The 25,165-nt window shown below is 42.4% G+C and overlaps 1 protein-coding gene across 4 annotated transcripts in view; it reads right to left on the bottom strand.

Annotated features, from left to right (window-relative positions):
- The window catches only part of ptprua (protein tyrosine phosphatase receptor type Ua), a 195,961-nt gene that overhangs the window by 18,733 nt on the left and 152,063 nt on the right, over nucleotides 1-25,165 (bottom strand). The window contains exons 15-21 of one of the 4 annotated variants that reach the window (XM_028035255.1): nucleotides 23,366-23,395; nucleotides 22,823-22,983; nucleotides 22,340-22,527; nucleotides 17,130-17,202; nucleotides 15,943-16,019; nucleotides 11,836-11,853; nucleotides 5,395-5,431 (exon numbers count right to left, since the gene is read on the bottom strand). In XM_028035255.1, the coding sequence (XP_027891056.1) occupies nucleotides 5,395-5,431; nucleotides 11,836-11,853; nucleotides 15,943-16,019; nucleotides 17,130-17,202; nucleotides 22,340-22,527; nucleotides 22,823-22,983; nucleotides 23,366-23,395 (584 nt within the window). The remainder of the gene's footprint in view (nucleotides 1-5,394; nucleotides 5,432-11,835; nucleotides 11,854-15,942; nucleotides 16,020-17,129; nucleotides 17,203-22,339; nucleotides 22,528-22,822; nucleotides 22,984-23,365; nucleotides 23,396-25,165) is intronic. The other 3 variants (XM_028035256.1, XM_028035257.1, XM_028035259.1) reach the window with 3 other exon arrangements.

The raw sequence follows: 25,165 nt of genomic DNA, 5'->3' as shown, positions 1-25,165 counted from the left end.
CTTTAGTTATCGGTTAACTGTCAACCTGAAGTCACTTCTAACAAACCATAACGACACCGATGTCGTCATGGTTCCCATTTGGTCCAGCTGTTTCAAACTTCATCCTTGACTTGCCTGCTGTGCTCTTTGTTTTTTACGATGCTGATGTTCTCCTACAAACAAAATACCTGAATTTAATCAGGATTTAAACTACTGTTAGATTTGTTAATTGGACTTAAAGGAATATATTTTTGCTCACACTCAGAAAATCCCAATAAAATGCCCTTTGTTGGTTCTCATCTAATGAGCATAAATAGTTCTGCATGGCCCTGTACAAGGACAACAAGAGGGGGTGACATGACATTCACAAAGCAAAGAACATTAATCTGTCTTTATGAACCAATCAGAGCTCAGTCTGCATTGGCTGAAAACGACCAGGGATGGGCCAACGCAGTGATCTGGTTGTTATTTCTCCAGCTCGTTCTCAATGCAGCAGATTCCACGTGTATTAGCGTATGGTTTGTTAATTTTTCAACAGGGGGAGAAAAGCACAAATGCACTTGCCAGAGGGACGGCGAAGAGAGCTGGAAGACGGATGGCGAAGTGCAACCCTGGCATGCAGCTGGGTGAATCAGTATGCAGGGCACAGGACGGCTTCTCTCCTCCCTCAGAGACTGAGCCATTCACACCTCCTCTGCCTCATCTCTGGACATAATAGTGGGTCGGCCCAGAGCACCTGCTGCCCAAAGCTGGCCGAGGGCTCATCCATGATGCAACAAATCAAGCTGAACCCGCCACCAAAAGCCGACCACCTGGAGCTCACCGTACGCGTATGCAAAGAATTCTGAATCATATCAGGGATGAAGAGAGAGAGAGCGAGCGAGGGGTCGACGACAGCTTTATGACGCTGTGCAGGAAGCGTGTGCTTTTGTGGTACATGGGAGAAAAAGAGAGGAAAGAAAGTACGAAGACGTTTGGCAAACACGGTGGCGTGAAAAGGTGCTAACAGATTTCTTGTTTTCGACTTTTTATGTCATGTGAACTAAAACTAAAAATGAAACTAGGTGAGAAACATAACCCGGGCAAATACAAACAACATTTCACAAGCTGTGAGTTTATTTACGAAGGGAAAAAAAAAAAATCTAAACTTAGACTTTATTGTCCTTGCACAAAGGAAATGATGTTGCTTGGCTACTGGAATACACAGACAAAATACTGAAATACTATTAGTGTGACACACACACACACACACACACACACACACGCCTACATAAACATGTGTTCCTAGTCAAGACATCAATATGGAACCTGTGTAACGACATAAAGTTGACCAATGAAACTTTTCATTATTGCCTACTTAGCACAGTTCAACTCATCTCTATGTGGTCCTATGGGTTTTAAACTAGCAACTATCAAATATTCAACATTTATCACCTATTCACATTTGTCTTGTTAGTCCACAGAATATTTGGTAAATGTTCTCTGACAAATGTGAAATCTTTCAGAAGGTGTGGCTGCTGTTGCACATGGTATGTATTTATGTATTTTATGGCTGTTTTCACACCTGGTACTCTAGTTGACTCTTTTCGACTGGAGACCAAAGTTGCAACATTTGTTCCATTTTCAGCTGCTGCGGTTCTCTGTCACACTGAACTGTCAAGTGAACTGAACCCTTCTAGCAATCTGTTCCCCTCCTCACCTGTGGGGGCGCTGCACAACGAAACGACAGAGAAACCTCCGAGGTCTGTGGAGTTCAATCTTCTGATCCAAATCAGAGTTTGATGACACATTCACACCTCTCCGAAAGAATCAGACTTCATAGACAAGTGAACATTGTACTGACAGTCAGTCATAAACACTTTTTGGCAAAAGCAGTTTTCAAATTTTTAAAATGGGGACAGTTTTCCCCCTGATAAATAAAATCAGTGCTTGAAAACTACAGAGTATATTCACTCAGGTTGTCTATGTATTGAAGCAAACTTGGTTTGAGCATCTCAAACATTTAAGTGGGGCACACACTGCCCCACATCTCTTTGTAACTGGCAGTACTATTAGAGGACTCCTCTTAGAAATGTTGCGGTAACCAGAGCTTAGCAGAGCCTCCAGCCTCCCAGTGATCCATCTTTGCATTTTGCATGAAACCTTACTCATATTGCTAAGTGTTGCAAAGCCACTCTGACACCAAATGAGTTCACCAGCAGCCGTTTTCTTGCTTTGTTTAGGTAAATCCTGTCAACCCGGCCTCAGCTTAGGACCCTGGCCGTTATTAAAGTTCTCGGATCACAACCGGTCTAATAAACCTGCGGGCATGTCTGCATGGAGAGAGAGAGCGGTGCAGGCAGGGCTGAATTAAATGATGAAAAACTCCCAGAAAATCGAGACATGTGAAAAGCATGCCCTGTGTGAACGAGAGCAGGAGAAAAAAAAAAAAAACTCCCGTAACCTTATCTCTGCTGGACAGACACTTTTAATAATATCCCTGAGCAGAACGCATCTCTGTTCTCTGTTCCCCCTCTGACAGAAATCAGTTCTGTTTCTCTGTTCTGGTTTCACAACTTGTCAGGATTTGAAAAGTCTTGGCTAAGCTCCCGCTTAATAACACTCTTGTGTTTAGCTGCGTGTTGCAACGCTACACAAACACCAGAGACTTGGAGGCCAAAGACGTACGGCTTTGTTCAGAGATGCTTTGTACATTTCGACACAGATCTGATCACTGCTGGTTCCTGTCAGACACCAGAATGCTGGCGCCGTTCCTAAATCCTTCAGGATAAAATCATCAGGGTTCAGGATGACTCTGTTTAAACTGTTGGAAATTGAGTTAATATTTAAACACACCTTTAATTGTGGAGCGTGAACTAACTGCGGCTCATTTCAACAACGTTAAACACAGTTTGCGGAGGGAACGGTGGCTGTGAAGGACCAAACTATGGCCACATTTTGGAGAAAAGAATCCATCTAGATTCTACAGACTGCCATCTTATTTGGGTCTAGCTGTTTACCATTCTAGTTATTGGCATGAAGTAACTTTTTAATTAGAAATATATCTAAAAGGACAAAAAATGGATCAGCAGCTTCACTTCATTTCACTTAAGTAGAGATTTTTCAGTGCCAGAAAAAAACCAGAGCTGTAATTTGTTGTCTGTCTATAATTCTCTATCTATGTTGTTTAAAGTACAGTGCATTAGAGGTTAATACTCTACCCACTAAATAAATGCATACACATCTGGACCATGTGATGGTCTACATGTTTTAAACGGTCTTGCCTGAGACACTTCCAAGCTTAGGGGGAGTTAGGCTGGTTTACACAAACTATTTCAGCTTTTCTTGTTGTTAAACATAATAAAACTAAATGAATAACCCTTTTATCAGGATTTCAGCTACATTGTAACTTATTATATTTGTTAAGGAGCATGCTATCAGAAATGACAGGAATGACGTCACTAGCTGCCTTTCCACTGAATTTAAAATCGCACAAATTGGAATGAAGCAAATTAGTTTTTCCCATAAACAAAATGTTTGCATTAGATGGAGGTGGTTTTTCAGCTGTTATCAAAATTAGTGTATTTCACAAAACTGCAATGGAAAGACTTTTTTCAAATGGTCAACAGCCAGATGTTACTACTGGCAGAAATGACAAAACAAAAGGAAGTGGTAGGAGGAGGATAACATGGTGTGTTTTATTTATGATTTATCACATGAACAAATTTATTAAAGTGATTTTAACTAATCACTATTGAAACACTGCTATTGCTAAATTGTGTTTTTTCAACATTGGCTGAATATCTACAAAGTTTTATGTGCGTTTGTAATGGAAATTTTAGGGACTTTTTTCATACCTAATGAGATCAAGACAAAACTTTGATACTTTATGCAAATGAATGTTATAGTTGCTGCTGAGTACATGAGTCCATCGGTTGGAGCTTCACACATGATAAAAGCAGAGAATCTTCATTAGTGCAGACAGAGAGTATTCTCAGTGAAACATGAGAAGAAAAAACGTCAGTCTTCAACATTTTGTTTAACATACAACGTTTCAGAGTTATAAGGCTTAAAAATGACATTAATCAAAAACCTTTTTAGAGATCAAGCTGTGTTTTCGACACTGCGAAATCCACAGAGATGACTGAGCACCATTTACTAAAAGCTGAGCACATGCCAAGGAAAATGGCAGATGCACAATCTGTAATCTGGGTTTGAAGACACCGACCATTTTATGAAGCTTTCACGTGTTTTCTAGGATTGTGAAATCCATTCGGCGATTTTAGTGACAGGAATATTTAAAAATTCTCCTCCCGGTTTCAGAGCTGCTGGCTTCTGGTTGCTACATCAGCATCCTGTCTTTTTTTTAAACATTGCATCTTCATAAACAACCATGAAGATGGAGAGTTTCATGGGTGTAATTTATCATAACGGCAGATATGTATTCCTAACATCTTCTGTTTTTTCTACTCGGTGTGACTGCAAGGTGTGTTGCTGCTGATATGAGGTCTGTACGATCGACGCGTGCTTCCGCTGCGTTTTAAACGTTTTCCTAGATCCAGGAAAAGAAAGAGACAGCAGGCTGAAGCTGATGATGCTGTTTACCACAAGCACCTGGTGTACAGTCACATTAAAACTATGAGGTTCTACACACACCCCACACACACCACAGCGTCGTCAGCATGCTGCTGAGGTCTACATGAGAGCTGTTTGCATTGTGAGTTGGTTGGTAACTTTATTCCTCCTCTCTTGGTGTCCATCTAACCTGTTCTCTACATGATCATCGGACATTGCACCGCTGATCGCTCCACCCGACTTGTCCTGTCCTACATCAGAATCCTTCTGCTGTTTAGTAATTGCGTTGGTTTCCTCTGTGAGAAAGCTAACAGGTTCTTTATCTCCTTCCTCTGCGCCGTGAGAGCAAAGATCCAGAACGAGGCGCGTGGTTTTGCCGAGGTTCCTTTTGGGAAGTGACAGAACTGAGACCAAAGTGAAAGACGGGAAGAAATCAGAGGGAAGATTACAGAGCAGGAGAAAAAACTAAAAATCCCACGCTCCCCGAGTAAACACGATCAGAGCTAGCAGAGAATAAAGGGCGCGTCTTGCTGTCTTTCCTGTCTCTGTGCGGCTCGGGGGAATTGGACCGGTGCGCCGTATCAGCCTGACATCAGAAAGTCTTCTGCGCTGCACATGCAGATGGAGGGGAGGAGAGAGGTGAAAGCGGAGCTTCGCAGACGGCGACAGTTGACGCCCGTACAGTCTCTGAAAGATTCTTGGGGGAGTTCTTCTCGTAGTCGTGGGAAATTGACTGTTTACAGTTGAAACCCGGATGTTTTGTGTGATGCAACAAAAGACAGCGTGTTGCTCATGACTTAATTATTCCAAAAACTCATTTTCTTGAATCAGAAAACAACAGCTCTTGAGCTGAGTACTCACCTTGAGTGGCAATGAAGTGGTTGGATCGCTGGTAACCCTGTGTGGGGAAAAAAAGGTAATAATTACTACAATATATAATGAGGTTTTGGTCATCGGTTGATAATCTCACGGCAAAACCTGATTTTGCTGATCTGTTCATGTTCATGTTCTGCCTCTCACCGGCAGGCCGCCTGTTGGAACTAATCTACTCTATCAACTGCACAAGGACGTCTGACCCACCAGAATTACTCTAGACGACCTTTAATGCTGCGGCTCTGGATGAGCGATCGCACTTGAATTGTAATGCACAGAGAAATGTCATTAATTCAAGTAGACACCTGATCAAAATCTCAAGACTGGGGGACAAAAAAAAGTAGAAAGATTTTCAATGTCAAGCTGGTGGTTTGAAACCGGATGTTAAGTAGAGCTTAAAAATGCCAAATGAAGAAACAGGAGCAACAGGAGTACATGAATACAGATGATAACTTATTTAAAACTACATTAAGGTTTATTTTTTAGCAGATGGTGTAAAGTTTAAGTCTGTAAGCCAAACTAGTCCCTAAAAACAGAAGTAAAACTGTTTAAAAAAGGACTTTATGGTGAGTAGTGTCCTGTAGAATTTGCCTATGATGTACGGCAGTGAGGTTTTTGGTAGCACCGTTGCCTAGCAGGATTTGAATCCTAGCCTGGAGTCTTTCTGCATGTTCTTGTTCATGCGTGGATTCTCTGTAGGTACAATTTCACCATTTACCTGTACATATAAATTGAGTTTGGAGGGTTGTGTGTCTCTAAGCTGCCCTGGTTTGGACTGCTGGCCTTTCCAGGGCCAGCAGTCCAAGCACACCAACTGCTGTCTGCCGTGTTGTGTTTAAGGACCTTGTTTCCCATCCGTTCCCAGGTGAGGAAATTGGTTTTTATTCTGTTTTCCGTGCCTAACTTGGCTGTTTTTGCGAGGTGTACTTGGTTGGGGATGACAGCTGCTTTGGCAGCTTTAATGCGACACTACTGACATCGTCATGGATGATTTTGTGGACTCCAAATTGCCGAAGGCCGTCCGCAAGAAAGAACCAGCAGGCAGACCCCCAATGGCCACTGGAGATAGTCACCATCTCTGTCACAAACCTGGTCAGATAAGCAGGTGTAATGGAAGGATGGACGCCTCCCTACTGGAGGGACGATGGAGGTCCCTACATTCTCTCGATGTTGGGAAATCTAGAGAATGTACAGTCTGGACCTGAGGTCTACGTAAATGAGAACTCTCAGTCAAAAAATATGTGTAAGACAGGAGTGCCATCAGTTCGGCACAGGTTGTTTCGTTTTGACTTTTTTATAATAATGTGATTGGAAACTGGGTGGCTCAGTTGTCGGAGCGTGTGCAGACGAGTAAACCTTGATGTGGTTGTATTGAGTTTGATTTCCGATTTCTGACCATTTACTGCATGTCTTCTCCTTCTCTCTCCTCTCTATTTCCTGTCTATTCACTGATAAATAAAGACCATTAGAGCCTTACCCTAACACTAACCCTTTACCTGGATTTTCTCTGGTCAACTTTTAACAGGCCAATCAGTGAACTGAAGGAGAAGTTGTGAATTTCTGCAATGTTTTAAAATGATAGTCTGCCTGCAGTTTTAACAATGGCAGCAGAGGAAGTGAATGAAGCCGTTCAGTCAGTGTTGGTCACACTTCCAAACATTGACTTAACATTAACTGTCGTCTCGTTTGGATCAGGACTTCCCTCTTCAGAGGAGGGTGGTTGTTTACAGTGCAGGCCATTTCTGGTAAGCTTCACAGCGTGGATCTCACACATTACGCACATCATGTACAAATGCTAGAGATTAGGTAAAATGTAAAACTTTCAGAGGCCACGCCTCCAGGAAGTAATCGTTTCTCCCCACAATATCCTTTTTAAGGATATTGGCGCTTAAAAAGGATATCCTTTTTCTGTTGAGATAATGGACAGTCCTGATTTTAAAAGCAGCTCTCAGTAATTTGACTGCTGTGTCTGTTTTGTATCTCCTTTCCGTTTCTTCTTTGCGCATTTTGAAAGTCAAACTCACAGCCTGGTTATAAACCACCAGCATGAAATGCAAATACTTGTAATTCCATCTCCGCTCTTCAAATTTAAAAAAAACAGTGCATGGTTCTCCGCCTCGGGTCATAACGTATGCAGAGGGCGAGATGCATCTCTAAAGTGTGCCAAGTCTCGCCGGAGCCGCTGATTAGAGCGCCGCTGACAAGTGAGGGATCTTCAGCCTGGGGACTAACTCCACCTGAATGGCACTGACTGATTGGGCTGTCTCCTCCCTGCTCCACTTCACATTACTGAAATTATGATACAGTATGCAAGGAAAACAGTAGGTGTGTTCCGTGTGGCAAATGCAGAGCTGGATCCCTCATGTCCAGATAGCAGCACCGTCTCTATTAATAATTAAAAGGCATTCGCAGAAACCCGTGTGCACATCTCCACCACACCGCATCGCAAATGACATTCCATCAGCACAGACTGATCGGCGTCTTTGTGAAGGAGTGCAGCTCTCTCTATTCCCACAGGGCATCTCTCGCCTCGGAGTTTCTCAGAGGTGATCGGTCTCCTGCCTGTCACCGTGGCAACCATATTTTCCAACAGCATACAAGTTGATGAAGCAACAATAAAGAATTTCCAATAGATTGATGAGGATAAGAGGTAAAGCATGGTATATGGTGAACGCAAAAAAAAATGTAAAAAAGTGAAAGAGAAACTAAATAAAATAAAAAATTCTTTCTTTGCTTGGTGATCAGGTGGTCTGGCTGCAGCAGCTTGATAGGCTCTCATTACCGCAGAACAACTTGGGTACCTGGAGAAATCTGAGTCGTTTTCACTGAGAGCACAGGAGAACGTCAGGCAGAGTTCTATCGTCTCTTATTCTGAGCAGAACTAAATGGGAGAACCTGCGGGGTCCAACGCAGCGCTCCGAGTTTAAACAGATCCACAGAAACAGCGACAGCAGACATGAAAGACCGCCGGAGCTGAAGGACACACTACAAGGAAATCTCCCCACAAATACACACACCTATTATGTCCAAGCTTATTGATACTTGTTTTCAGTTTCCAATACACCTCAATTATTTATTGTTATTAAACTAAAAGGGCCTCCTGGGGAGATGTTTGTGTGGATGGAGAGAATTCCACCTCATCAAGAATTCTGTTAGAAAATTCACCCAAAAAAATCTGTTGTAGTTTAAATGTGTACACAGCTTTGACTATTATACAGCATCTGTTCCCCGTCACAAAGACAGAATATGAAACATGACTTCACATTTCCTTAGGGATTTTATGGCGCAAGTAACAGGAAACGTCTTTCATCAAGTGAAACTAGCTTTCAATAGTTTGTAGCAGAGATCACGCTAAAACTTTATGCGGTCCGTCGTTTGGACTTACGGCGTCAAACAAAATTCTATCATCTATTCTTACACGTGTTTTTGAAATTACATTTAATTGTTTTTAATTTTTATTCTGTTTACTTAAAATTCAAGAAGCTGAGCAGATAATCCACATTGTGTCATCATCAAGCTGAGTATACTTAACATTTTCTCTGCACTGACAAAAGTTTTGAAATCAGGGAACATTTCAAGCAAGAGTTGGCAAGACTCTGATCGTAACCTGGTTGTGCAAACCCTGCCCTCAGCGGGAGGATCATCCCGCCGCAGCGGTTCAGCAGCCCAGAGCTCACTGTCAGCTCTCAGTGTCCAGATCAGAGATGGAACTCTGACGGATGTTTTCTCTCATATTGATTGATTTAGTGACCTCCTCTATGTTCTGTGTACGTTAAGTTGGAACTGTCTGAACCAATTCTTCAGGTGTGCGTAATCTGTCAAACTGACGGATGGCGGTCAAATTTTTCTGTCACCATTTATAAACCCCATCAAAGACGGAACATATTTGGTTGATGTGATGCCTGGTTTGGACACGCTGCTGACCCCTGGTCCTGAAATCTGTGACCATATCAGACTCCCTCTAAAGACTCTAATAACTGTCTATGTTAATAGTTCAAACACGAACTATACCTTAGTATGCATTAATACACAGAGTGGAAACAGTCTTGGCATTAACACAGAAACCAACGTCCACAGTCCTTATGTGATATGTTTCTGCACTCAAACATATCATGTTTTAGTCATATTATTGATACAACTATCTTTTGTAACATTGCCATCCTAATTTACAAGTGCCAAAATTTTTTATTGCAGTCTGGTATTACTAGAATCCCTCAGTGGCAGAGGTAGAAACAGGGACAGTAGCTGCGTTTCCATCAACAATAAAAGTGCGCAAATTGAAATTCCGAAAATAAATTTAACTAAAACATGTCCAATTCAAAAATCTCATGTTTTCAATCAAATAGTTTTTGCACTTGGTGAGGTGGGCTTTTTTTCAGTCTTGAAATAATGTATTTTTGCAAAACTGTAATGGAAGCACTTTTTTCACATCACACAAGTCACATGATCAACAGCCGGCTGTTACTTCTGACAGAAACCACAAAGAAGAGGACAGGAAGTAGTAGGAGAAAGATGGTTTTTTGGGAAAATGTACAGCTGGCTCCTTTAGAGCTCTCACAGCATCACAGTTCAGAAAAAGTTGTGTCATTCCAACGTGTTGAATCCATAAATCTTCTGGAAAATTTTCCCAAAATGCTGCATACATAGCCGCTCCCAAGTAGGCGGGGCTTGTTCCTCCAACGCCTGAATGAAACGCCAATGTCTCCTCTGATCGGCTGAAAGATGATGAGCGTTAGCCCCAAGACTGAATTCTGTTTTTTGGACAAAGATTTGTGCACATTTTTGATGGAAACAAAGCTAGTGTTTATAAAGAAGCTAGTATTTGTAAATGTAGTTTAAACAGCACAAACCCAACACCTACGTGACAAGAAATGATAAAACAAACAGCAGGAAAATCTAAAAAAATAAAAATCACCTCACGTTTACCCACTGATACGCCAGCTAATTAATAATGTTTTTAACGTTTTCATCTCATTTCAAATAGAGTAGAGTTAAAACAGAAAAAGGGTTAAGTGTTAGATCTGGTTGTGTTCTCCATGAGCCTCCAGCTGGTTAGGATTCATAAAGCTGCTCTTTCTTAGCCTGAGAGAAACTTTGTGCCGTAATAAAATCAGTTTGATGTTCTGAGTACTTTCTGAAGGAACCCGTGCTAAGCATGCAGTATCTTGCGAAACTAGCTTAGCATGACTTTGCCTTCAGACAAACTGTAAAAACAGAGGGCTCAGATTGGAGGCTCCATTGACATGTAGAACATTTAGTACACCCCATAATCAAACTGGTCTGAAAAATTGCGATATTAGAAACTATATATATATTTCAGAATATTCCCAGCTTACATATAAGGAGGTCAGTTATTAGCTGACTATCAAATTCTTTGTTTTTGTCGTTACATAAAATCTACATTCAGATGTCGAGAAAATAGTTTTAATCACAATGCATGGCCCAAAACATGCATAGTTTGTATGGTAGTTTCTAATCATTTTGAGGAATAAAGTTATGAAACTGAGCAATGTTTTTATGTTTAAAGGAAATAAAACAGCTTTCAAGTAAGAACCACAACGAAAATATGACAATAATCCCACAGATTATTTTGTGTGACATTAGGATGAAACCCATGTGCTTTTCTCAAATTATTTATCATCATTTTTCAATCAATGAAAAATGATGATAAAGTGGTGGCATCTAATTTTAAATCTCATCTAAACCAACCTGAGATGAGATGGAGCCAATGAGCCGAGTTTATGTCCCAGCAGCTTCATAGTTTGGAATGAGCCCAAAGTAGAAAGATATTAACACTAAATATTTGTTTTCACAAATCGTATTACATTATGAAGGATCTTTGGATCCTAAAGGTTTCAGACCGTTGGTCTGAGACATGCATGCACACTGATGAAAACTGTTTTGGAGTTAACCGATATTATAATTTAATATTTTTATTAACTAAAATGCTCAGACTGGTGAGTCATTGATGCTGATTTAACTCACAACTGTCAATAAAACCCCGGTTACAGAACAGGTGGGGGTGAGGATCCTGTGGGTAGTCAGAACTCCAGCTCCCATTTCTCATGATAACATTTGACGGTTTTGGACCCTAAACCTGGCTAAATCCTTCATTTTCTGTTTTTCCAACATCCAGCATCACTGAAGATATTTACGGTGCCTTGTGTGACTCAGTGCATGTCTGAACACGAGCGTTGACTTGACCAAAGATTTTCTCCTCTTTTGCTGCACTTTCTGCAATCTTAAAGGACCTCTGGTGAGCTCGTCTCCATCAGCAGAAGATGGTAGAGACAGAGACAGCTGCAGTCACAGACATGCTAAGGCTTAGGAGCTCAAACCAAACAAGGACAAGAAAATCTGCTGCTGCCAGGAAGAAGCAGTGGAGAGGGATGGAGGGATGAGGAAAGAGAAGAGAAGCAAGGTACTTACTTCCCTGTTTATCCGAATCTAAGATGGCAAGAAGATTGAGAATCAGAGGAGCAGGAAACAGAGAAAGAGAGAGAAGAGAGTTAGGGAAAAGACCAGAGCTAGTTATTATGATCACAGATCAGGAAACGTGTGATGAGACGGCCACAGAGGAACTGCGAAGAGGATGTTGTTCAACTTTGGTGTTTGAAGAAAACCTTTTCTTAGAGTTACTGCTAAAAAAGCAACGGACAGAAAGAAGAAGGTGGTTTAATACTTTATGGGAAGAGCCAATGTTTACAGCATCGAATGTTCTGCCGTTTGTGTTAGCATGTCACCAACCAGCCATTTTTAAAAATTCACAAATTGTTGGAAGAAGTTTTCTTTCATAAATGTTTTGATCTTGCTATTTATCCATGACTGTGTTCTTCGTAAAGCCACTCCACTGAGGAACAATCCCACAGCAGAATTCAGCCGGAAGGGTTCTTTGTCAAAACACAAGGAAGTCTAGTCAAAGGAAATTCCACATCACTTAAACAATTAAAGGGTAGATTTATCAGCAGTCTATCAGTCAATAGTTAGTGTAGAATTGGCTCTGTATTGGTAGCATCGTGATTCTGCATATCACTGTACTGGGACAGGTGACCCTGGAGCTTATTGAACACTTTTGGATATCAAACATATTTTGTTGCCAGTAAATGTCAGTAGATGTAAAACTGTGAATTATCCAGAAAACTATTCTGTGAAGTGTGAGTTTATAGGGAAAATCAAAATTCTATGTGGTGACAGAAGACGCAAAGCTGTAATGGTGGCATGCTTTTGTTTACATGTGACTGAATGAGACAGCAGCTGCGTTTCCATTACAAACATATGTAAATCTTTATCTGTATTCTGCAAGTATAAAAAGAAAAGCACAATTTCATATTTGTGGTGTTTCCATTAAATAAGAAGCTTTAGGTTGATGGTGTTATGTATCCATTTACAGAATTTAGAGAACAGATGAAACACAAAGACATTGGAATCTATCAGTCTAGAAAAAGCTACAAAACCATTTTCAAAGTCTCTGAGACTCCAGTGAACAACAGTGAGAGCCGTTAGGCCCAAATGAAGAAAACATGGAGGTGAAGTTCTCAAAAACACTCCCTTGGCCAAAACATCCAGAAGCACTGCAGGCCTCACAAGTGCCACCTGCAGGTCAAAGGTCATCATTTAACAGTATATCTCCATCAATATTAGAGTTCCATGTCCAAAACTACTGGTGACCAAAGAGACCACACTGGGTCATTTCACATTTGCTAAAAAAAAAAAAAAAAAAAAAAATATATATATATATATATATATATATATATATATATATATATATATAAAGAAAGATGACAATTCCACATGTTGCTAAACATGGTAGTGGTGGTGTGATGGCCTGGGACTGTTCCATGTCTTTAGGACCTGGATGACTTGCTGTAATAGAAGGAATCAAAAAGAAACAATCTCTGAAATCCAGAAGGACAACATCCAGACCTCACTTTGAGACTAAACTCACGCTTAAGTAATACAAGCTCACATAAAAAAAGTTGTCTAGTCAAAGTCTGGACTTAAATCCAACTGAGGTGCTACGACATAACCCTGAAGAAGACGTCCATGTAAAAAAAATAAAAAATAAAAACCTCCAGTGAGGTTGAATTGAAAATAAGTCTCCAAATAAGAGAGGCTGAAAATTCCTCCATAGCGACGTAAAAAGCCATCCTGTCACAACAACCCCTCAGGTTGTTGTGACAACCCCTAAACCTAAAACCAACATGGTGTTAGGTTTAGGGCCAATCATCTGTCTACGTTTTAGCTTACACTTTCACCAATACGTTACTGCTCTGTGAATTACTTCAGCAGCAGTATCTGTTTTATATCTGCTATCCATAGCTTGTTTGAAGATGAGTTCAGCTGGGAGTTACAGCTGGCGTCGTTTTGGAAAGACTAACAGTCTCAAAAATGTTGCTGAGGAAGACGAGGGAGATGAGGATACGCTGAATATGAGTATGTTAAGGATTTCCACCTGACAGAGCTGAAGAGCCAAAGGAAGTGTGTGTGCTCCAAACAACCCGTTTCAGTGTGCCGTTAGCTTGAGTCAGGTTATAATTCATGCAAATTCATGCTAAATACATTTCTCTCACCACTGGAGCATTTGGCCATGACTGTACATAAATTCCACTATGAGTACATTTTAAATTGTGTTTATCATTTACAGCTGACTGTTGTGTCTAACTGTGGTGCTGCAGATGACCGGACGCCACATCGATGGTACAGTTTGTAGTTTGGGAAAACTGGCATTAGCCAAACCTGTTACACTGACTTCTCTTCATATTGGTGTAAATAGAACCAGTACAGAACATTTGGCTGTTCCAGACGTTTTCTAAGTCTCAACTAGTCTGCGACTGAAGAAACTTGGCAACGACTGTGGTTCATCAGTCAACTAAATGTCTCACTAAAATGTCCGTTTTCTGATGAACAAGAGGGGAAAGCAGCAGACCAGCACAATTCAGCCTCAGCCTTTTCTGTACATAATTTGGAGCTGTTGATGTCGATGGCCAATTAATTACACAAAGGTCCTTGGAGCCTTCACTCTAATGGAGCACTTACAGACCACTCAAGGGGAATAAGGAGGCCACGCTAAACACGGTTTTCTCTCCCTCGGCTCTTCTGCCTACTTTCCCTTTTTTTTTTTTCCCTGTTTGACAATAAGAGAAAAGGCGTTCAAAGATAACAAGAAGCTGCTAAAATTTCAGCCCCCTCAGTCAATAACCGGAGAACAACACCGAGTTGTTTTCAGGTTCCTGTTATGAGGGAGAAGTAAAACTCACAGCCTGAGCTGGAGATGCTTTTGACTGTCGTTACGCAAAGGTTTCAGACTGGATCACCAGAGGGGTTCAAACCAGGGTTACAATAGTTTTTCATTATATGTTAGTTTTATTTTGTTGTGACTTTTTATTTGTCTCATTCAGTTAAGGTGCGTTCACACCAAACGCGTTACGCGCGTCAAAAATGTGTCCGACGCTTCAAGTTCGACCTGTTTGCACTTTGAATGCAGATGCGTGACATTTTGCTCTACACCTAGCGCTTCACGCGTCAGGCACGTCTGGTTTACATTCAAGTCTATGTGGAAAAAATAGCTCTAACTGTTGTTTGCCACTATCTGTTGGATGTTGGACGCTCGAAACGCGCCGCTACGGGCCTCCACATCGACTATCAATGTAAACCCGATACATCTGATGCGTGAAACACGTTTGGTACGAACGCCCTAATTAGTTTGAATTAGTTTTTATAGTGTGTTTGCTAGTTTTTATTATTTATTATTAGTTGAATACTGTTTAGTTTTAGCTTGGTTTAGACTTTATAATAGCAGTAGTTTTAGTTTTTTCTAACTTTGGTTCATTTTCAGGTACAGAAAGATCAAAGTATTGCATTATGTATACATCCGTTGGGTAATGATTACTCAACAGAATAAACCATTTTTTAAAAATGTGCTTGTTGGAGTTTTCATCTAACTTTTGCTGTCACCATTTTGTGGACTAAATGTCACCATCAGGAGTATGGAGAGCTGACAGCTGACGTAAACTGCTTGTGTGGGGAAAAAAACATTTCACATTAATTTGAAATCTAATAAATAGATTCATAAATACAAAAATGAAGGATCTTCAGTATGTTTTAGTTTTTAAACAAATTACTTATAGTTTATCCCCATTAATTACTGTTTTTTTTATTTATTTAATTTAAAGAAAATGTTTTCTCAATTTCAGTTTTGGTTTTTTAGTTAACTTTGATAACCTCGGTCCAGCTTGACGCTGGCCGGATCCGACCCGGATCTGGAAGCGGAGCCGCGTTCGGGCCCCTGCTGCTTCACTGCAGCCACGGGGGCGAGTCACGAGGCAGCGCTGCTCTGAGCTTCTGGGCTCCTGTAGGATGTTTGGACTCTGTGTGATAACATCTGAGCTGAAAGCCCACATACGCTGGAGCAGAAATACACCGTCGTGCCGTGGGTACAGGACGGCTGAGACCAGCAGTGTGCGGAGGAGTGGGGTGACTGGTAAAGCAGTGGGGTCAACCCTTACAAAAAGAGAAGAAATTAGGAATTCAACTTACGTCTATGTAGTTGGCATTGACATAATCTGAGCTGGGGTCTGCCAGCAGAGAGTGGAGCTTGACTCGATGCCGATCAGCTGGAATGAAGGAAAACGAGGGTTAGTTTGTGTTTCTGTCTGCTTTTCCATGTGTGCCTTATTTTGTTTTTTACTCTGGTTTCCTGTTAGCATCCAGTCACATTGAAACATATGGACACACTGTTAGCACTCTGAGTTAGCGCTCCAACTGTTGCTGGGTTTAAATGCTGTTTGCTGTTGTTCAACCTTCTTGTTGTTCAAATTTCTCTTTACTGTATGATTTGTATTTAATGTTTGGGAGCCCTTTCACGTTTCTGTCTAATGCTCACACTAGCTGCATTTCTGTTACAAATCTTAGTGTTTTTTCTGCTAATGTCAAATAAAACACAATTTCGCAATTGTGGCGTATCCATTAAATGACATTAAAATCACATGTGAATAAGCTTGTTCACATTATAAGTCATTAACCCTTCCAGACCGAGTGGAGCCAAATCTGTAGTACCGTAATTCTGCCACACTTTGCGCTATCTGAAAAATTCCAACGGTTTCTGAAAGGGGTGACGTTGTGCTTCCCAGCCAATATCGAGTTATTACGGTAATTTCACCCAGGGAGTGAAATTAATCTGACGGGCATTCTTTTAACAGATGGTAAATTGCAAAAACAACTTGCTAGGTATTGAAAGTTCCAGTTGTTATGGATAAATGGGCAAATATATTTAGTCACAGAACATTTAAAGAACTGCGTACAATTAAGATAAGCAAAAATATTCAGGAGGAGATTTGAAATTTTGGACATAAAGGGTTAAAAATCAAAGGATGGAAACAGTAACAGGAGATATATTCAGAATTCAGCCATGGTTCTGGCGCTCATTATCTATCAGCCAATCAGAAGAGACGTCAGTGTCTCATTCAGGCATTGGAGCAACAAGTCCCGCCTACTTGGTAGTGGCTACATATGCAGTGTTTTAAGGATAGTCCAGTCGTCCGTTTTACAGTACAGCTATGGATTCAACACGCTGATTTGATATTAACTAATTGGCGATTTCATTTTGAAGCCATATCACCCAGTCCTACAAAGCATCGTCAATTATGGCAGAGTAACTCTACTTTAAAAGCTACGTAACATCATGGCTGCCGGGGCCAGGCCTCTTCCTGCCGAGCTTTACTCACGGCTAAGCAGGCTGTCGTGTCGTCCTTTGGTCTTGTCTTTCTTCTTGGTGGCATCCCAGCCATCGAAGAAACTCTGCAAAGTCAGAAATTACAATTAAGATTACAGTGTTACTGCTAATAAACCACTGCTCAATGAAAAACAAACACCTGGGGAAAGGGTTGCCTTCAGTCTACTTATGTCTTCTAATAATGACTTTGGTTTTACAGGAAAAAAAAAAAGATAAAAGTAACAACAAACCCAACATCAGGGGTGTCCAAACTTTTTGCAAAGAGGGCCAGATTTGATCAAGTGAAGATGCCCGGGGGCCAATAGTGTGTTCGGACATTTTTTGATTTTTTTTTTTTACCCCTCCAGAGGGTCTTTTGTGGGCTCTAGTGTCCCTTATGTGACAGCAGGCTGACAGGAAACAGGGAAGGAGAGGGGGGAAGACATGCGGCAAATGTCATCGGGTCCGGGAATCGAACCTGCGACGGCCGCGTCGAGGACTCAAGGCCTCCAAATACGGGTCGCCTTACGCCACCACGGCACGCCCTGGACATTTTTTAACTACAAAAGTTTCATGCAAATACACAATTTTCATTGTCACAATTATCTTTATTTTTCAAATGACAAAAAAAAACAAATATAAGCCACTCAGGCAAATGAGAACAACTCTAAAAACCCAAATTCTGCCTTTCTTTCATATCTGGAGAGTCAGATAACATTGAACAAACTGTATGAAATACCTTAAATTTACATGAGTTTAAAAATATCTTTGCCTCAAGAACATTTTAAACAGGAGTTATAAGTAATGCAAAGTTATCTATTATTATTAAATCTTAAAACAAGTGAATTTTGCTCGTCATTTACTATATCTACAGGTTCATAACCAAATCTTACTCAAGAGTTTAATAAAAATAAGTGCCATAAATCCAGGTGCATAAATGTTCTTTTGGCTCTTCACTGCTGATAGTGACAGACGTTGCCGTTCAAAACACTCAGTTTCATGTCCTCAACTCTCAGTGCCACACTGTTACTGCTAGGCAAACATTTTTCTCAAATTCTTGCTTCTTCTCAGGGCAAAATGTTCTCCACCATTTTCATAACACAGTCTTTGATAAATGTATCTTCAGTAAAAGGTTTGCCATGTTTAGCTATTAACATTAACTTCGTAGCTTGCTTTGGTGGTATTTTCTTTTGACTCACAGGCCCGCGTGAAGAATCGCTGTTGTGATGCCAGTGCAGCATGGCGTTGCTTCACTTTTTCAGCACGGTCACTTCCTGTTAGCTTGTTGTATGTGTTAGCATGTTTAGTCTGGTAGTGTCCTTTTACGTTGAAATCCTTAAACAAGGCAACCGTCTCATCACAAATTAGACAAGCACAATTGCCTTGATTTTCAGTGAAGAAGTATTGTAATTCCCATCTCTCTTGAAAGCGGCGGCCCTCACTGTCAACTTTCCTCGTTTTCTTTGCAGTGGCCATGGCAGAAATGAGCGGAGAGCTGTTCGCTGCACGGAGGCAGACTGATAGTATTAAAGTGGTGCTGCCACCATTTGGTGAAAGGAGGAATTACAGTTTCAAGTTTTATGATTTATTTATTCTGTTTCACAGTGGAGGCGGGCCATAAATAATACATTATAAAACCGAAGCTGCGGGCCGTATGAAATCTGACCGCGGGCCGTGATTGGCCCCCGGGCCGGACTTTGGACATGCCTGCCCAACATGATGTGTCTTTGAAACACCTTGAAAGTCGCAATTAGACGGAGTTTGCTAATGCATTGCTGAGCGCTACCCCAAAGTCTGATTAGCTCCTGAATTAAAGCCTCTTGCCAAGCCATCAGCAGACATCTGCCACAACACATCAGAGAGAGGCTGAGGCTGCGCTCGCCCTCATTCGGCATGCAGAGACAGGCGCGCTGCTTAAACAAGCCGCCGTTCTGGAATACCTTGGAGGTCCGCTGATGTTTACAGTATACGGCTTCCATCGACAGAATCTGCTGCCGCCGCAAAATGAGTCACTGGATCTGGTAAAAAGCCGAGGATGAACGGCACAAGATGAAAACCACGGGTATTAAAGCTTTGCACCTAGAAGAGAGTGATTTAAGACCCGCGTCCTTTTCTTTTGCATTTAAACTCGTTGTTTAATCTCCCTGCTTTATGGATAACAGTAAACTGGACCAAGAGATCAGAGAGAGCTGGGTAACGCAAGCTGATGTGAGAACTGCAGCCACTAATGGATACAGGTCATATTTCAGTTAATATTAATTACCAGAGAAACATTCATATACAAACCAAGCATTTTTGTTTAGCAGCAGCACTTAAGTGGAAATGTGTTTCACTTTACCTCTTTCTCTCAGATAAACCTTTTAGAAACAGAGAGGTGGCAGCTCAAGTAGAAACAGTGGACCTCCACCGATCTGCCAACGTTTCTGTAGAACACACCTCCAAAGATTCACTGATTTGCAATTTTTTTGTAGAGAATATCTAAAATATTCAATAGAAAATGCAAATAAATAGAATAGAAATAGAAAAAAAAAAACCCTGTGAATCTTGCTTGTCAAACAAGATGGTGGCCTTGGCCGTGCTGACATCACTCTGAACGCAGCCTGGTAAAAACCAGCTGCTTGTTCTACAAGTTGCTTCATTCAGAGGGTCTGGACTCTCTTAACAGCTGCTTCCTGGAGGTGTGGCCTCTGACGAAGACTTATATTTTACCCAATCATTAACGTCTGCCTGTGATGTGCTGTAAGCAACAGTCCTTAACTGCACAGAGAGAAGTGTTAATCCAAACAAGGCAGCTGTTAACATTAATTCAATATTTAGAAGCGTGACCAACACAAACTGAACGGCTTTGTTCACCTCCTCCGCTGCCATCGCTAAATTCTACGGGCAGACTGTAATTCTAAAACGGAGCCGAAAATCAGGACCATCATTCACAACTTGCTCTTCTGTTCACTGATTGACTCAGTCGAAACTCTACCAAAGAAACAACCAATCAGAGCCAGGAGGAGGGTCTTACCGTTGTCAATCACTCTCATGCTCACACCTCCCTCTCCGTTCACCACAACATCGCCTGCCACAAATGCTAAAGCTAGTTAGCGTAGTTACCAATGACGGCGGATAAACGTTTTTCCTGTAACGGTAACAGTTTAGGGTTATCATTGTAACCTTAAGCTGTTTCTCCACCATTAGCACATTGAGCAATAGTAGCTCAGAGAGGAGGCGGAGGAGATGGATCTTTTCACAGATGGTCTCTCATGTTATACTGTCACATCATTGTGACAGTATATAAGATATTTTTACTAAGATATTTTTGTAAAAGATATTTTTGTAAAAGTTACACATTGTAGCTTTAACCACTTCCAACCAATAATTGTGATTTCTGGCTTCGTTGTGGTGCATCCTTTATATAATATTTCATCTAAATACTTCCTGTTTGGAAGGAATCCAGAGATCCTTATAAATACTGTAACCCCCCCCCCCCTCCCCTCGCCACCGCCCCACACAGGCCCCCGAGGGCCCTCGCCAGACGTCTGCAGATCAATGGTCAATGGCAGAGCCAGCCGGCCCCGGTGGGGAATAAGGGTTATGAAGTCTGACAGCAGAGTGCTCGCTGATCTCCTTCATCTTGTTTATTTCTCCAGGCGATGGGAAGCTAGAGTGCCAAGTTGAAAAAGCGACCCATATATTGATTTTGTTAGCGGGAAATTTGCCGGGCCTGCGAGGGACGGCTTAATGAATCGAAAAAGTGCATCTCGCTCTCCGGCAGGTGGAGGTGCGAAAAAGACTCATCACAACTGTTTGATCTGGAGGACTGCAGATAATAGCAGGCAGAGAGAGAAGCAGCAGGTGTGACTTTGGAAGGCGCAATTAGTCCACACAGGGACACACCACGCAGGAAACCCAACACTAATGAGGGAAACTTCACTTTTCCTGATTGCTCATGAATGAATAAAGAAGACGCTGTGTGATTGTTTCTGCTTGTTTTTCTCGCTGTAGTTGTCGGAGAGCGGTGAAGGATCGTCCTGCACGCGCGCTTGAGCTGCTTGGCCATGGAAATCTGAGTGTTCTTGAGCAGTCGGAGCTTACACAACAGCCTGCAGGGCTCAGCGCAAGGTCTTCGCCGGCAAACTGGCAAGCTCAGCTGTTCAAGGACCCGGCTTCATGGAGTTTGTCTTAAAAATGCTCACAAACAAAACAAAAAAACAAACTGTTGTGGCACTCGAGGCCATGCGCATTTCTCTCGTCCAGAACTGAAGAGAATCAACCAAGACCGGAGGTGCCGTTCAGAGCAGATACGATCCATAGCAAAAGTATTCTTGTCCCTTGAAAATGTTCAGCATTTTGTGAGCTTACAGCCACAGAATGTTGGTAGGGATTTACGTGACAGGCCAACACAGGGCAGTGCGTATCTGAAACGTGGTGAGAAGTTCACGCATTTTTTACAAATCAAAATCTGATAAATTTGACGTGTGGTGTCCCAATTCAAAAGGATTCTCATCGTGTCGTCGTTTCTGATGGATCCCCCGTCAGAAACAACCAGTCAGAGAAAGGAGGAGGGGCAATCATGCTTGTGTACTTGTTGCTCAATGTGCTAATGTCAGAGAAACAACTTACTGTCACAGGAAAACTGTTTATCCACTGTCATGAGTGGCTAAACTAACTAGCCTTTGCACAGCCAAGTCCCAGGATGACTGAAGATGTTCTCGGCGTGATTTGGGGAAAAATGAGAGTGAAGTTCACTTTTTGTTTTACTGTCCTTTGTGCTTGAGGTTGAGAAATGATTTACTTACTAAAATACTTGATGTTTATCCAGATTTCTTTTATTTAACTGATGAGGACAAAATGTGTTATTTATTGAAGTATTTTGTGTTTCAGTTAGCACGGTTGATTTTGAAGGCCTGACGCCTTAGAAAGGGAACACTTTTGTTTAAAGAATATTTATGTCTGTCTTGTGAGCCTATATGGGTTGGGCACCTGTGAAAGGGTGAATGACACATATGAAAATAAAGTCCGTCCGTCCATCCATCGCACACTCCATTGGGATGAACTAGCTGTAGCGCATACACGAGAGTGGCTGTCAGCACTAAGACCCTCCTCCTGGCTCTGATTGGTTGTTTCTGACTGAGCGGTGTGTTTCTGCAGTTAGTACTGACAGCTCTGGGAGAAAACAGAAAAGCTTGACTATTTTTTCCCAGATCATCTGTCTTCCCTTGCCTCCCGCCTCACCTCGTACTCCTGCTTGAAGCCGTATCCCTCGGACGTCTTCATCTGGTTGATGTGCTGAAGCAGGTCGGCGACCCTCACCGCCGGGTGGAGCTGACCCGTGTGGTACGGCGAACTCTTCCTCCGACAGTGGCGCTGCGGCGAGCCTCCCAGCAAGCTGCTGGACTCGTTGACCGAGCTACGCTGCTCATCTGGCAACACACAGAAATCACACTGCAATACAATCTTTTATTTTATTTACATCCACGCAAATAAGAGAAGGCGGCAGCAGAGGGAGAGGGAAGTCAATGTTTCTGAAGGGATGGCTGAGTGGAATATTCAAACAGACAAGAGACTTCTCTGCTGAGAGCACCATGTGTCTTGGCAGAGCAGATTGCATGCATGCTTGGAAGTAAACAAAGCTGAAGGTCAGGAAGGAGGGAGCTGCTTTGTCTCCAGACAGTTTTTTCTCGAGAGCGCCCCATATGCTCCTCGCCGCCGCCTTACTTCGAGCGTTGCAGCCGTGGGCGTCCATGAAGGAGTGAGCCATCCTCTCGTCCTGCTGGAGGGTGCTCTGCTCCGTCAGGCTGCAGTCCAGCGGGCTCAGCTTCCGGCTCTTCTCCTGCCTGTAGGACATGGCCGCCTTGTTTATGGCCACCTTCTTCCTACTGCAGAGACCCACACAGAGTGGTGGGAGGACAGAGAGACGTAGCAGAAGGAGGCCAGCAAAGAAGGGAAAGAAGATTGAGTGTAAGACAGGGGAAACGAGATAAGGAGGACAGGAGGGGTGGGCTGTGAGGAGATGACAAATTATAGTGAGAGAGGTGGATAAGGGGAGAAAAGATTGAAATTGCATGGGGGGGTGAGATCAGATAGCAAGAAATGGTCTGTGGGTCTGGAAGAAGGTAGAGGTGGTGTGTACAATAGTATAGGGTGGGGGTGGAGGGAATGCAGGGGGGCAGTAATGCTTTTTTCCTCTCTAGTACTCCGGGGGCTACAAGGGACAATCAGGGGGAGGGTGGAGAGCAAAGGGACAGAGGAGTAACTTACGGGTAGTAAGGGTAAGAATAGAAGTCCCTTCTGATTAGCGTGAAGGAGAGACAGAGAGTGAGGAGAGAACAACAGGAAGAGAGGTGATTATGGTTCATCCAGATGGGCATCAACTAAGAAATGAAGAGTTTGTCTGAATGCCGCTGAACAATGTGTTCGCAGTGACTCTAGGTATTAAAGGGAAGCCTCTGATATGTGGAGCAGCTCTGAACCTCCCACAGAGGGGTCCAGACCATCGGCTACTCAAACAATCACCAATTTTAGGTATCAAAAACACAAATAGAAACTGTGACCGCCCCCCAACGTAAACGGTCATGTTCGGCGGGAACAGACGCAAAAGGTACAACCACGTACTGGTGTGGTGCAGGAAACTACTCGGCTAGAAATGGTGTTCGCTGTTTTGTAGGCGACTGAGATTTTGAGAATCGGTCACAAAGACACGCAGCAGCCAGGCTGACGCTTTGTGACACACTGACAGGTGGCTGGCGTAATGGAGAAAAAACGGGGCTACATGTCCAACTAGCTCATCAAACAAACTAGCATCCATTCGGATTGTGGGAAATGAAGGAATTATTTGTGAGAACTGTAGGCAATCGGTTTGCTCAGCAATAAAACCTCAACTTACAGTATGTGGGAGTATGTTGGAACCTCTGACTGTAATGGGTGCAACCAGTTATGGACTTGAGAATACGGGAAGCAGTTATGCGACAGCTGCTGTTGAAAACTACTGTAAGAGGTAAGAGCGGCTGTGGGGGACGGGTATGGGGAGCGTACTGACTGCAGAGCCTGAGACACAAGCACTGGGAGTCAGTGGTAAACCAAATTAAAACCAGCCAGTCAGACCAGATTCTTTTCAAAAAACACATGAAGGTGTTTCAGTCGTGGCTTAAAGTGTTCTGTGAAACAGGCTTTGTTTAAACCTAAGAGCGTCGTTTCAACTCAGTCTTTAAAATAATTGGAGTCTTTAAAAACTAATCAAATACGGTGTCGATTCATGACATTTATTAAATCGTAAGATGGAGAACTCGCTGTATGATTTTTAACAATTGTTTTGCGATATGGCTATGCTTGGGGTCTGATTTAGTGTGTCTGAAAGATCACAGATAGAAATTGAAAACAAAGTTGTACTTATTCAGTCTTTTAAGTGAAGCCTTACAAGCCTAATGTTTCCAATTTTATGGCATATAAAATGAAGCTTTAAAATATTTTACAAGAGTCTAGGGCGACCTTAAACCCTCCGCATTGCTCTAAATAAATGCATCGGTATCAAAAATATGCTTGGCGTAAACTCTGCTCCCCTGTGTTTGTGAATGTGTGTATATGGGGCGGTGATGGAGGTGGAGAGGGGAAAGGGCTTTTCTGGTTTTTCACCCAATTATAGCAAATGCAGTGACTGTACATGCAGAAAGGCCTAATCTTTTGGCTAAATATAAACATGGCTGCTGAATCTTATCAGTCGCTGCCTCCTTCTAAACACTCCTTATTCATTCTCCCTCCGTCCAGAGAGAGAGAGAGCTCTGAATCTCCCAGCCCCCTCCTGGAAAATAGAAAACAACCTTCCTAACCAATTACCAGGCCATCCACTGGCACCTCACAGCTGCCCGCCTCATGTAATTGAGTGGGCAATGGAATAACATGCCCTTTGATGAAATTTTTCACACTCAAGATGAGCGTTCCACGTCGCCCGGCAAGCGAAGGAAGAGGCACAGTGCAGGTGCGCGCGACTGCAGAGGTGATTTGCAAGTGGAGCGCAGCCGGCGCCGCCCAGCGAGAGCGAATGTGACGGTCCGACACGAAGAC

The sequence above is a fragment of the Xiphophorus couchianus genome, chromosome 13 (assembly GCF_001444195.1).
Source record: "Xiphophorus couchianus chromosome 13, X_couchianus-1.0, whole genome shotgun sequence".
Classification (NCBI taxonomy): domain Eukaryota; kingdom Metazoa; phylum Chordata; class Actinopteri; order Cyprinodontiformes; family Poeciliidae; genus Xiphophorus; species Xiphophorus couchianus.
This window is presented reverse-complemented; position numbering and strand designations above follow the sequence as displayed.